The 14,024-nt window shown below is 34.6% G+C and overlaps 1 protein-coding gene across 1 annotated transcript in view; it reads right to left on the reverse strand.

Annotated features, from left to right (window-relative positions):
- The window catches only part of LOC135073065 (nephrin-like), a 185,764-nt gene that overhangs the window by 27,404 nt on the left and 144,336 nt on the right, over nt 1–14,024 (reverse strand). Inside the window, exons 5-6 of the mRNA XM_063967080.1 lie at nt 5,520–5,630; nt 4,092–4,298 (exon numbers count right to left, since the gene is read on the reverse strand). Of these exons, the coding sequence (XP_063823150.1) occupies nt 4,092–4,298; nt 5,520–5,630 (318 nt within the window). The remainder of the gene's footprint in view (nt 1–4,091; nt 4,299–5,519; nt 5,631–14,024) is intronic.

Here is a 14,024-nt window from a genome sequence, read left to right on the forward strand (position 1 = left end):
TTTGTGCTACGCTGCTACTGAATCGACGTGACATTTGGTCAGCAATTTAAATTTTGACGAATATTAGAGATATCATTGAACGTTTTACGCGTTAGTTTCTGGCCTCATTACTTACTAGAGGCACCACAAGTATTAGTAGCTTACATAAAGGGTGTCATATCATCATCATTTAATAAATGCAAAGTTAACGGCAGCGTCACATATTTTAACTGCGGTCTAGAGTTTAGAGGGCTTGTAAAGTCAGAAGCTTGGCTTTGAGTTCTGATAACTTTCCACAATGCGAGCCATTATGGTCTAGTCTTGGCAACATTTTATATGAAAATGTATTGGTAGAATTAGAATTCATATTTATTGAAAATTCGCATTTATCACTACTGAAAAAGATTTAGGACTTTGTTGCGTCAACCAATAAATGGTCATCCTGTAATCCTGTATAGGCTTTACAGGTACTCGTCCTAATATATCACGTTGTCGTTTGTTTGAGATTGGGCATCACATTAGATTAAACGCTTTTTTTTAATTGCACCTATCACAACAGACACAAGGTGACATTTTAGCGTTTGATAGAGTAGCCGATGACGCAGTGCCTGTCTTCGCTCATAATGTGCCAACGCGGTTTGTTAGACAAACGCCCGGCGCTAGGGACGTGGCGGATCGCTAATATCCAGTAAGAAAAACGTTTTAATTGCAAAATTTTACCTATCACAATAGACACAAGGTGACATTTAGCGTTTATAAAATAGAGTAAGGTCGAACCACCCTGTATAGGCCTGCAGGTGCTCGTCCTAATATCTCACGTAGCCGATGACGCAGTGCCTGTCACCGCTCATAATGTGCCAACGCGGTTTGTTAGACAAACGCCCGGCGCTAGGGACGTGGCGGATCGCTAATATCCAGTAAGGAAGACGAATACGGAGCAATTAATTACAGGTAATATTTGGTGTTCTATCTGGAATATTACAGTAATGATTAACGAGCTGAGACGGGTAATGAATAATAATATGTTTTTGTTCTGCGGTTAGTGAATTTAATGTAAGTTTTTAGTAGAATCTGTTTCTATTCAAGATTTTAGAGGGGACAGCATTACTTTTATTTCGAGGTAGACAGATAAAACATTTTATCATGAGCACCTGCTGGCTTTAGCTTTCAATACATTTTAAATATGAATTATTTTTCACAACTAGGTATAAATATAATGTACTCGTATATGGAGCATGATTGTATTTTTACGTTTATAAACCACCTAAGTTTAGATACCAAAATAAATAATAGTTTATTGAAATATTTCCGATTTCGTATAACATAATATTCATAATTTTAATTATCTTCTTTACAAAATATAATAATAATATTATTTCAGTACGCTCTAACACATAAAACAACCGGATAGGCACAAAATAATTTAAATACAAACTTAAAATGAACTATAAGCTTTTCCTCTCAAATTCGCTAGCTTCGCAGAGTAAATCACATATTCAAATATCATAAATGAAATATTTAACTTAGTCCCACTGTCCGGGCCGTTATGAGGATACCTTCACCACAATACCCCCTTGTAAATGAGGTTAAGAACCATATAGGTCCATTGTCATGGCGACCTTTTACCCCCCAATATACCCTGTATCACCTCCATATGATATATTTCGTAGCAATCCCAGCATAATATTGTAAGTGGTTGGAACATTGTTCGAAGGGAAATTACTCGTATTAATTCATGGAAATGTTGGAGATAAATAATTAAATATCAAAGTTCATTAATATTCGTAATTGCTCGCCGACTTTGACTTAAATAAATCAACATTTATTAAAGTTGAATTCAGACTGTTTAACAGTATTCTAGAAAGTAATAAAGTTTTCTTACGTAGCAGACAGTTCATGTCGAATCGTTCAAATATAAATCGATTTATGTACCTACCAGTCTTACCTAAGTTCGATACTTTTTCCATGAGACAGTCTAAAATTTGTGTAAATCTTATTCTTACCGAATGGTAGCTGACCAAACTGACATAAGGTATTACATGATAGATTTAAAATTGTGGACTGAAAATGTATTAAAATTTTCTTTCGTTTTTCCGCAACCATAGAGTTTTGATGTTAAGCAAAAACAGATGCTTAAATGCAAAAAGTTACTTCGGAACAGATTCTTCATTATAAGGTCAGACACAACTAACTGTCTGAAAAACTGGACAACTTACTAACATTTAAATGAGACCACAGAACCGGGCGAAGAATTTCCAACTACAATGCAACCATCAAGATAAAAAAACGCGTTTTAACCTACATAAAGTTAGTTTATAGCATAATGCAGTCTACACAGCAAACCCGCCGACTTGACATGTTGTCAAAAGTCGCCTGGCGACCGGCGTCATTCCTCGACATAATTCTTTTAAAATAAAAAATAAATCCGCCGATTCCAAGTCCTTCGTAGGCTAATAAGTGGGTCCTATGGTCTCCTATAACCACCGTAGGCTGCGTCACAATGAATTCTCGCGCGAGCGAAAATCGCCGTGAGTTGTGCACTGGATTTTACATAAGTATCTGCATTCTTCAGAAGCCGCGGGCCCGCAACCGCCGCGGGCGCTGGTGAAAATTGCGCCATGAGTTCTGAGCCTCAGACATTGATTTCGGCGTCGATGGGAACGTTTGACGCTGAATTCGTAAGCCACGTATAGCGTTAAATAGGAGACCGTAATCTTAAAGAATCGGTCTCGGCCGTTTGGTGTAGTGGTTCTAAAACGGACTACTATGCCGAGAGGTCCCGGGTTCGATTCCCGGCCGGGCAGAAATTGAAATGATGCATTTTAATTTCTGTGACGGGTCTGGATGTTACTATGTCTATACAGTGTGAGTCACGTTAAAGTGTACATATGAAAATAGATGAAACTAGACCTATTTTTATCGACAAAAAAGAGGTCCAAAAATTTTTGAGATTTTTTTTTAATTTTTTATAGAATTTTTTTTCTTCAAATTACTTATTGTAAAGAAAACGTAATAACTTTTAAACTAAGCGGTATATCCTGATAAAATAAAATCAGTAATAATGCTAAATAACAGGCGATACTAAAAAAATACACAAAAAATGCCAACAAATAATAAAAATGATACTTTTTGAAAAAAATCTGCTTAAAAATTCGTGTTTTTTTTGGTTATTTTATAAATTTCTCCAAAAAATGCCCCTATAACCGGTGGTTTTTATTACTTTGTATTATTTTCTATCGTATTATCTTTTTAAAACCAAAAATCGCATGTCTCTATCACTATCACAACATTTGCTATGATCGTTTGAACAAAGGCCTGCCACAACATTATTCTCCGCTACAGGTAGAGACAATTTTAATTTTAACTAAAATGCTTATTTTACTTCGAAATCTTTTGTTTTTATTTGAAATCTAACTTGTCTTTATCAAAATTACAAATCTAGAGCCATTTTCAGTTTTGTTGTTAACGAAGCGTTGAATGGCGCGCCCGGAGAGGCTTAGTTCAAACGATCATTGCAAATGTTGTGATAGGGATAGAGACATGCGATTTTTGGTTTTACAAAGATAATACGATAGAAAATAATACAAAGTAATAAAAACTACCGGTTATAGGGGCATTTTTTGGAGAAATTTATAAAATAACCAAAAAAACACGAATTTTTAAGCAGATTTTTTTCAAAAAGTATCATTTTTTATTATTTGTTGGCATTTTTTGTGTATTTTATGTATTTTTTTAGTATCGCCTGTTATTTAGCATTATTACTGTTTTTATTTTATCAGGATATACCGCTTAGTTTAAAAGTTATTACGTTTTCTTTACAATAAGTAATTTGAAGAAAAAAAATTCTATAAAAAATTAAAAAAAAATCTCAACAATTTTTTGACCTCTTTTTTGTCGATAAAAATAGGTCTAGTTTCATCTATTTTCATATGTACACTTTAACGTGACTCACACTGTATGTACGTATTTAAAAAGTATATTATATTATAGTATATCCGTTAAGCTAGCACCCATAACACAAGCATATTAATTGCTTACGTTGATGCTAGATAGCGCTGTGTGAAATTGTCCAAAAATATTTATTTTATTATTATTTTATAAAGAATACTTACAGTACAGCTGAATCTGGACGTTGACCCTCAACGGCTGGACTAGCAGCGTATTATCAGCTGTGCAGGTGTACACTGCTTCGAAATATTCCCTGGTGAGCTTCGGTATCCGGAGTTCCAAGGAGTTGAGGCCAGAGCCGTCGTCGACTGGCATGAGGGTAGCTATGACTTTGTCGTCGCGCCACCATCGGAGGCGTGGGAGAGGGTTACCTAGGGAAAACCAATATTATTACATACTTATGGAACTGAAAATAAGGCTGAGTTTTGAACTGGGCAATTTTGTTTTGGCTGCCTTCAAAACTCATGATCGCATACATACCGTACCAGTACATAAATTAACTCAAGACAATGTGGTCGACGTAATATTGGAAAATATTTTCTAATATTCTGAAATAGTGCATAGTTTGTATGTGTAGTGTGTAATTAAAAGATGTTACTGACGAAGCAGCTATTTGAAAAATTATAAATTGGCGATCAATCCGCTGTCAAAAGCATTCTTGATAGGTTTTCTTTTCAAACCTAAAATATCAAATTTACATGAAAAACAATTATTATATTGATCATCATACTCGCACGCTCGAAGAAAACTTTCTTATCACTCAGATCGTCTGTCGGTAATTTTACCCTAACGCAATTGTTCATTCTGTAACCTTAAACCAGTATTCATACAATTAAGTCAAGGCAATAACGTTTGTCGCAATGGGGTAATTTTGCCTATTTCACTTAGCGCTATTTTCATAAATAATAATACCTACCTACTAACTACTTTTCTAATAGGCACTCATCAAGCTATCCAATTAATTTTGACCTCAATGATACTCAAAATTCGGTCATGCATAGCATAAAATAATTGAAACAATTATCAACAGCCCACAAAACACTCGACATGTTTATTTATAATTCCCATGAGTGATTGTTTGGAAAATAGCGAGTATTATAAAAAAGTTTAAGTATTCGTCTAGATTACTAAGTTATTTTGCTGAAAAACCTCTAATAAAGAAATTATATAAATAATATTAGTAAAATCTCCGTTTCTCTCAAGAGACCCCGAATTTCTTTTGTCTGACCAACTCAATAAGGCACAAAATATTTTGTAGAGTAGGTACCTACTTGTAGTGTATTTTTAAATTCTAATGATTTATTTTTTATCAAACATAACTTTTTATGTATAAAACTGAATATCTCAGGTAGTTATGTGAACGCATGACCTTTCGCTTGTTTGGCGAATGTTCTGACTGCTAGGTAGACTTTGACAAACCAGTAATTTTTTTCTAGTTACAAGTTAATAATTGTAATAAATTGATTTTTCTGAATCGAAATCTGTCATGGGAAGCCAGTCTGAGTTATTTCATCACAGAATATTTTTTACTTAGACTTACTTAAATTTAACAATTAATAACATAAAAATGTACAACTATGTAACAGTTTTACCTCCACTTACAACACAGGTAAGTTTTAGGCTCGTGTCTTCTATGTAGGGCCCAGCTACGCCCACGACTTCTTTGTCTCTCTCATCGAAAATCTTCGGCTTTTCCGGCAACTCTGTAACAAATTATGGTTATAAATTCCAAGAATAACACGAGAATGTAACATAAGTCAAGAACACATAAACGGGATTAAACTGAATATTTAATAAGGTAGGGGTGCCTTAATTAAGGTAATCTAATTTTAAATATCTTGTTACGAAAGTATGACTTATAAAAAACTAGCTTACCGCCCGCGGCTTCGCCCGCGTGGAATTTTGTCTGTCACAGAAAAACATTATCGCGCGCGTCCCTGTTTCAAAAACCGGGATAAAAACTAACCTATGTCCTTTCCCGAGGCTCAAACTATCTCTATGCCAAATTTAATCAAAATCGGTTCAGTGGTTTAGTCGTGAAAGCAAGACAGACAGACAGACAGACAGACAGAGTTACTTTCGCATGTATAATATAAGTAAAGAAGTAATAATAGATAGTATAAAGAGACGAAAACTCAATCCAAATCACACGGGCAGAAACGTTATGTGATCGGTCGTAATTTTCATATTCAAGGATTCACAGTCTAGTACTTAATTAAACTTTGAGTGTCGCCACTTAGGCTGAGTTGTACCATCCAAGTTTAAGCGTGACTATAACGATAACCGATGTATTTTGTAAGAAGTTTGACAGATTTTTGACGTTGTCAAAGTTAAAGTGAGATGGTGCAACCCAGCCTTAATATAGATCTTAGCTGTTGTTAAATCAAAATCTATTTCGGGTGATACAAGGTTTCAGCAAGAGACCTTCGTGTTAATAATTCAACGATATCCAATTACACTATCGTTTGGGTATTCGAATAATTATGTCGATGGTCAAAGGACATGATGTCCTAGAATTTCGATTATATTCTCATTTAATTAAGGTCTCAGGACCTTAACAGGTCTATCTTAATATAGAATTGGTGTATTAATGCAAGTAGGAAATGTTTCGAGTTTTTCATCCCTCTCACGCTAAGCGAGATACCAGCACGAGTGACAGTGACAGACTCGAAACTACGTAAACGGTGTAACGGAGTAACCCTGCTGAGCTTTTGAGATTATTTTTTACGAAAAAACAGTTTTTGTTTCTTTCCAATGAAGGTTTAAAATCGTGCACACGCTTTTACTGGCACCAAATTGCGAAATGTTCGCATTAGCGATACAAATAGTTCGTATCTAACGCTCGCGGTCAGATCACAATAAAGTAGCCATTTGCCCAGCGGGTTTACCCATATTTGCCCATGTACTGAGTTTTGGCTCGTGGCCAGTTCGGCTTTATTAGCGTAATAATTCTTTTGTTTTATTACCTAGTCGAATTATGTAATAGCTGCTAGTACGGATTTATGGCCTATTTAGAGCAACCTAAAGTTTTCAACGGAAATTGCGATTGTTTGAATTTATTGAAATTATAATACTTTAAGTTTATGTTCTGAAATTATACTCTATTAGGGTTGTACTGATTCTACAAATATCATTAGCGATATTTATGTGATACTCATATTAAATTAATCATTAAACCAATTCTTTACTTACATGTTTATCAGATATATTACATTTAAGTAAATTAATAATGATGAGATATAATACATAACTTCATAAGAATCCCGTATTTTGCGTCCCAATTTCACCAATAAACCAATTCGTCAAGTTGTAATTGTTTCATCTCGAATAGACAATCTTATCGGCATTATATCGGAGATTTCCATTCTTCTGTTGAACAAAACAAAAACCAATATCCATTGTCTCTGATTCAATAACGTCACTGTCGAATATAAAACGGCTCATCTCAAAAAATCACAATATCGTCGATAAGATTGCTCCGAAGTCCGGGACCAAAGTAATTTTGTGCCAGGGAAGCCTTTTATTTTAGCAATATACAGTCCAGAGGAAAAAGTTTAATGTAGGGTAACTCAATTATGGTGAATCCCCACCGTGCGTGCCCTAAATTTATCACAATCTCCGTTCCAACGTTCAATCTACTGAACGACTACCTGTGTTTGTAGCGCTCCTAAGCTTTGAGCAGTAAGGTTTCAAATCAAACGTCGTGTATTAGTTAGTTTATTTTTTTATCAGAAGTTTGTGGTACGGAATGTAGTAACTTTAAAGGGGTTAGTTTTGTTTGCAAAGGGAGCTTCATTAGGTACTAACAGAACGAGCAAAGATAATTTTACAAGAGAATCCTAAAAAGGCGTCCAGTAAGGGTGGTCCATGCCAATTGGCATTCCAGTCCTTGCATCTTTTATTATTGTAAATTAATGGCGAGTGATGTGACTTTTTTGCCATTGCAAAGAGAAGACTGCTGATTTTTGAACGAGAAATTTATCGTTTACCTATACGATTAGTCCGATTATGGAAGCTTATGTAATCCAAGTTCTGAAGTCTCCATACAACGAATCTCCTCGTTGATCGAACTAAATTATCAGTTGGTAAGCGCAAAGACAGTCGTTCACGCTCATTAATCTTCGTCTAAATCAGAATCTTCTTTTCTATCAGTCGTGCATTTTATCAGCCCTTTTCAAATTCAAACGCTATTTTACCGTATTATCTGGACTTTTGGTGAACGAGAAAGAAATACAAAACATTTTATGGGTCCGCGATTTCATCCAGCGGTCAATTGCTTAGGCCTTCCGATTTATTAAAGTTTTTCGCTTCGTTTAGTGAGAGATGTAGTTTGTGAATAGAAATATCAAAGATCTTCAGAATGTAGGTATTTGTTTTTATTGAAAAAAGAGCAGTCAGATGTATGATTCAGATATTTTTTAGACGCATAAATAATTCCTATTCTATTCTTTTGCTAGATATTCCTTAATTACCTGTGCAATATAGTTTTTGTATAGCACGGTCAAATTATCATGTAAAATAAAAACAAGCAGTCCAAATTGCCCACGATAAATGGTGCGAATGTGTTTTGAATATAAATTGAAACATTTCGGCGGTTAATTAATAACTCTAGCAGTGTTCGCCGTGTTTCAACTCGGTGGGCAAGTTAATCCGTTCTGGTAATATGTACGCAATGGACATTGTTAAAGTAAGTCTACTCACTAAGTTTAGTAGATTTGGCTCTGTGAGCATGGTGCGATAGGTGCTAAAACAAGTAGATATCGCACTTAACGTTCGGACAAACCAACGCGATCACACGCGATCAGCCAGCGTGCAGCGATTGCGATCAATGCATTTAAGTCTGATCGCCATCGCTGCACGCTGGCTGATCGCGTGTGATCGCGTTGGTTTTTTGTCGTGGAATTTTGTCTGTCACAGAAAAACTTTATCGCGCGCGTCCCTGTTTCAAAAACCTGGATAAAAACTATCCTATATCCTTTCCCGGGACTCAAACTATCTCTATGCAAAATTTCATCAAAATCGGGTCAGTGGTTTAGGCGTGAAAGCGAGACACAGACAGACAGACAGAGTTACTTTCGCATTTATAATATTAGTATAGATTAAGTCTTTGACTACGGAGACTCTAGACACAATATACATTTTATTGTTCTAGATTCACCGGTGAGCCGCTTGGCGTCCTACTCTATTAAATTGGTAAAATTTGCAAATTTTACGGTTTGTATAACATAAATAAATATTATTATCAGGTTTAACATTTCAGAAAGAGAGCATTTTATTGTGTTTCCGTGTACAGATACTCTTCTAGTGGATCTACTGGTCTGCCTTGCACTGTGACTTTGTGGTGTATTCATAACTAAATTAAGCTACATGGCTAATCGTCTAGGAAATTTAGTATTCTTGGTATAGTTTGTGGTAAGACAAATTGTGTTTTGTTGCACATTTATACTCATGCATTTTAAACCATAATTAAGTTTCTTGAGATGATTGCAATCCCAGGGGCCATTAGCTTAGATGAAATTAAGACTGGAGCAAACTACTGTGGAGTTTACATGACATACTCGTATTTACTAAGTACAACTTCAAAAAGGAAAGTTTCACGTTTGTTTTCTTAACTAAATGCCTTATTTCGCAAAGTATACAATTCCAGTTATTCAAGTTATATAAATTAAAAATATTATAGTCACCAATGATTTGGGGCTTATATCCAACTATTACTTTGTATAAATCTTATCGTGTTTCTGACAAAAATACCCAGTTAAAGTTAAAAAAAATGTCTAAAATTAATACAATTCTTATCGTTGTTAAAACCTACAGATGCAATATTTTTGGTTGTTCTGTGCGACACATATTTTTACCCGGCTGCGCCAGTAGGAGGGTTATGTTTTTTTAAAAAGAGTGACGTCACCACCCCTGCAGCGGAATATTTTCGATCGTTCACGGCATAACAGCGTTAGTAAGTAGGTTGCACGCAATTCTGATCCTAGAAAGCAATTTTCTAGTAATTTAACCGTGTAAATTCCCTTCACAGCAATTTTCACTGTAGTACTACTTTTTTCTCCCCTAGATATGTTAAACGTTGATGGTGCAATTTTGCAAAACCGTAACTGCAGTGGACGACTGCGTTTGTTTTATGACTTTATATTCTCTTGCTTTTCTAGGAAGTTAGTAACAGTTTAACCTTGGAAATACTAGTATGCACGTTGACATGCAAGCCCCTGTGGTCACTGTATACCCACACATGCACTTTGATTTATTAGCTCTCGTTAAAACAGTAAAACATTGCTAAGACTGTTATTTCTTACAAGGAAAATATTAAAAACGTTGCCCTATCAACATGAAAAATCCACAGGCATTCTATCAAAATGATTTCAAATTCTATTTGGCGAAATTGTTTACGAAACTCGTCTTATTAGAATTTATTTACAGCTGAAATATGGCCTCACGACGGATATTGCCTCCTAAAACAGTGAAACATTCTTTCACAATACACGCGTATATTACAGTAGACTTATTTTCTATACAAAATAGACTTTCACTAGTAATTTAGGTTTAGGAAACGCGTTTTTTAAAATAATAGTTTGGTTCTGATAGTGATATTTGTGGTTTTAGAAAACTTTCAACAGTTTATTAGTAGATGGATAACGCAACTCAAATTATACAGATTTCTTATTTAAGAATTCTAAACAAGAACCAAAGGAATGATTAAATTAGAAAACATGGCGCCGTAACGCCCGCTGTTTCCAGTTACTAATGAAAGAATAATAGTAATAGGGATCAAATTACGTAAGCAAAAAGTGATGAAGGGTAGTCAATGATATAATATTTATCTAAATGTAGGCGATATTAAATTGAACGAAAGCAACATCGTCAAGATGTCAAATGTTGACAGCGGAGTGGGAGTTGAGGGCAGACCTTGATAATGATGTTTGATGCGAACAGTAGTCACTTCACTTTATTCAGATAATTATGAATTCATGTGGCTTGAATTTAAAAAAAAAACTGAGTCTCTAACTCTCTGCTAGAAATAATACTCTTAGTTTAAATAAGTAATTTACAGTGCGCAGTGTAATAAAGTGTTTTGGTCCTTCGAGCCAGATATTGACTTCAAATTCACTTGACTCGCTGCGATACGTTACCTACGTTGCTTAGACAAATTCATAAAACCTTCAATATTTTCATGCAACCTAACTAAACTTACACGTACCGTAACGTAATAAACCTCAAAATAGAGAGCAGGAAACTTTCTGTTCTCTATTTTGAGTTTTATTACAAATGTTTTCCTCGTAAATATTTCATTGATAATAAAACGTTATTTGGTGAGATAGCAGTTATTTTGTTATCACTTATGACTGCAAGATTCGCCGATTTCAGAAGTTGAAGCAAATATAACGATGTTAAAATATTTAAAATATCATTAACAATGGCTGCGTTCAGCCGATAATTAGCATTGTTAGAATTTTCTAAAAAACTTTAGCATGTTTTCGGCACACGTTTGCTAAAAGTGACGTTTCCCATACATTTTTTTGACAGTGACAGCACGTACCGCTAAAAGGACGCCATTTTACTTGCTAGCGCTATTTTCCGCCAAACGCCCCCAATTTCCGTTATCGTCGCTTATTACTATAAAATCCAAACGTAGTATACCTACAAACGTACACCCCCTAAAAATGCGAAACAATATTAAATTCTTCTAATATTTTCCACCAAAACTGAAGCTGACATTTTTCGACGGCGCTTGTCATAATTTAGATGGCCGACCTGCGATCTCAAGAACATCGGGAAGGATGCGGAAAAATATAATTAGAAGAAAATAACATTTTTGGGGGCCATTAATGTTCGCTTTAATAACTTTCCTTGTTTTTTGCTTTTATGGTGGAAAGCTTTTACTGTAATGAAAAGATAATTATTGGAATTTTTTGATGTATAAAAACCATAGGAATTATAGTCTTGATAGTTTTATACGTACTAGGTAGGTACTGACGATAGCACATCAAGCTAGCCAGCTAAAAATGTACTTAGTTGTTTGTATAGCTGCTAATTTTCTGCAAAAATAATCTCATGTGCCGTTTATTATTGCTTGCGACGATATAGACACCTCATCAAGTACTGTTACTCGTATTAAATGTTATTTTAGAAGTAGGTACTTATATTATGTTTTCCGCACTATGATCTATTTTCTAACAGTAGGTACTGTTTGTTTGTTTTATTTAAAGAAATATGGTAAACTCGCGACGCTCAATATGGTCTCTATACTGATGTTTCTATTCCCTACTTTAGATTTTCATACTCGTACATTTACCAATTTTTCTGATCCGCACTAAGTTCGCAAATAAAATATTAAATTCACACTACAGACAGACAGTTTGTGAGTTATAAATAAATAGCCACTTGAATGTTTAAGAACCATCAGGCACTCGCCAGAGAGATGGCCAACTTATTCAGATGCGAATTCGAAACAGTCGCTATACATTTTAAATGGAACGTTAGTAGCACTAACTGTATGACAGTTTTGCACTGCAGATAAATGCTTCTGTAGCTGCTATGCTTCTGTATCTACTTAAAATGAAGTAGATCTACGTGAGGTCTGAATGTCAAAGTTGAATTTGAAATTCATGATTGCACGTCGTAATATCAGAAGCATAAATTCTACGAGAATTTGTGAACGGAGTTTATGTTGGCGACATACTAGTGACAGACGCTCAACAGTAATATTTCAAAGTCAAAGTCCAAACTTTATTTGTATAGACTATTTAAATAGTACTTACAAATCCTCAAATATTTTGCTCTTAAGGAGCCTCTACATGACTCATAATCTTTTTACTAGTGCTCCGAGACCAACATTTGGCAAATGCTGAGAAGAAGCACTGCAACAAACTTAGTCACCAATGTCTGTCGGTTAATATAAATAAATAAATCAGTTTCATGTTAAATAGATAGTTAACACGGTAGTGAGGTCACAGTAGATTAGAAAAGCAATATTAAAAGCTAAATTAATAACTCTCATTAAGTTATGTGTCGTTTTATTTTTGTCACAAGGATATTCTCAATGGAATTTTTTAAATTAATTTGCTCTTAATTATAGGATTCCTTTTATGTTGATTTTGTCAGTCTTCATCTTGTGATGTGTAGGCGTTGTTTCTTATTTGCTACCTGTCTCAATTGAATATTTTATAAAATTTTATTTCATCACAAAATACCAATACCATTCCATCTTGCTTATATAATTTGATTTATTGATTTGAGTTGTCCGTGGTGTATATTATTTTCTCATCCACTTATTATTTTATCTAGAAATCGATCCCAATACCTCGACTGATAATTTCAGCTTATGATGCTGGTCATGAAAAAATGTGGCTGAATAACAAAGTAATAAACGTGACTGTCTCTACATTTTTTAGTTTATTTATAAAATGTCCATACTAAAAGTAATATTTTTCGCTTCGTCTCCAAAAACACATATTGCTGACCGTGTAACGTGTCGGACGGGACACGTTGTCCATTAGATCAGCGCGATGCCCTCGCAGCAGTTTTTATTTCGAAAGCTTCCCAAAATAATGGTTGAACATATTTACCGATATTTTTATCTTTGTTCACAACACTATTAATTTATACATAGCCCTCACACGGTAATAATATCTTGGACTTTTTAAGTACCGCAATAAGCTACTTGGCTGATGATAAGTAGACATTTTGACATTATAAAAGCCATCGGTGGCATAGTCGACACCTACGTGTATTAAGTATCTCATTATTTTACAGCTGTTGTCATCTTGAGCTGTAAATTTTACGAAAAATCACTTAACGCCGCACTCATTCCGAGGCAAAATCTACAGTTTGATGAAATTATGTTTTTAAAACTTCACTAAAGCTATTAGGTAATATCATAAGTTTCATTTTATTCAGATGGTACTTGTTCTAATCTCGTTCTTAAATTTCTTCTATGTGCCCACTGAGTAACACCTAAATAACAACCATAAAAATTAAAATAGTAAGACACGGGTCTTAACGCGACGTTTATTACTGATTTACTTTATGTAGGTACTTACTTTATGTACTCACGGCTTGACGTTTCGGTTTAAAAGTAGTTTTTAAAATTT

This window comes from Ostrinia nubilalis, chromosome 7 (assembly GCF_963855985.1).
Source record: "Ostrinia nubilalis chromosome 7, ilOstNubi1.1, whole genome shotgun sequence".
Classification (NCBI taxonomy): domain Eukaryota; kingdom Metazoa; phylum Arthropoda; class Insecta; order Lepidoptera; family Crambidae; genus Ostrinia; species Ostrinia nubilalis.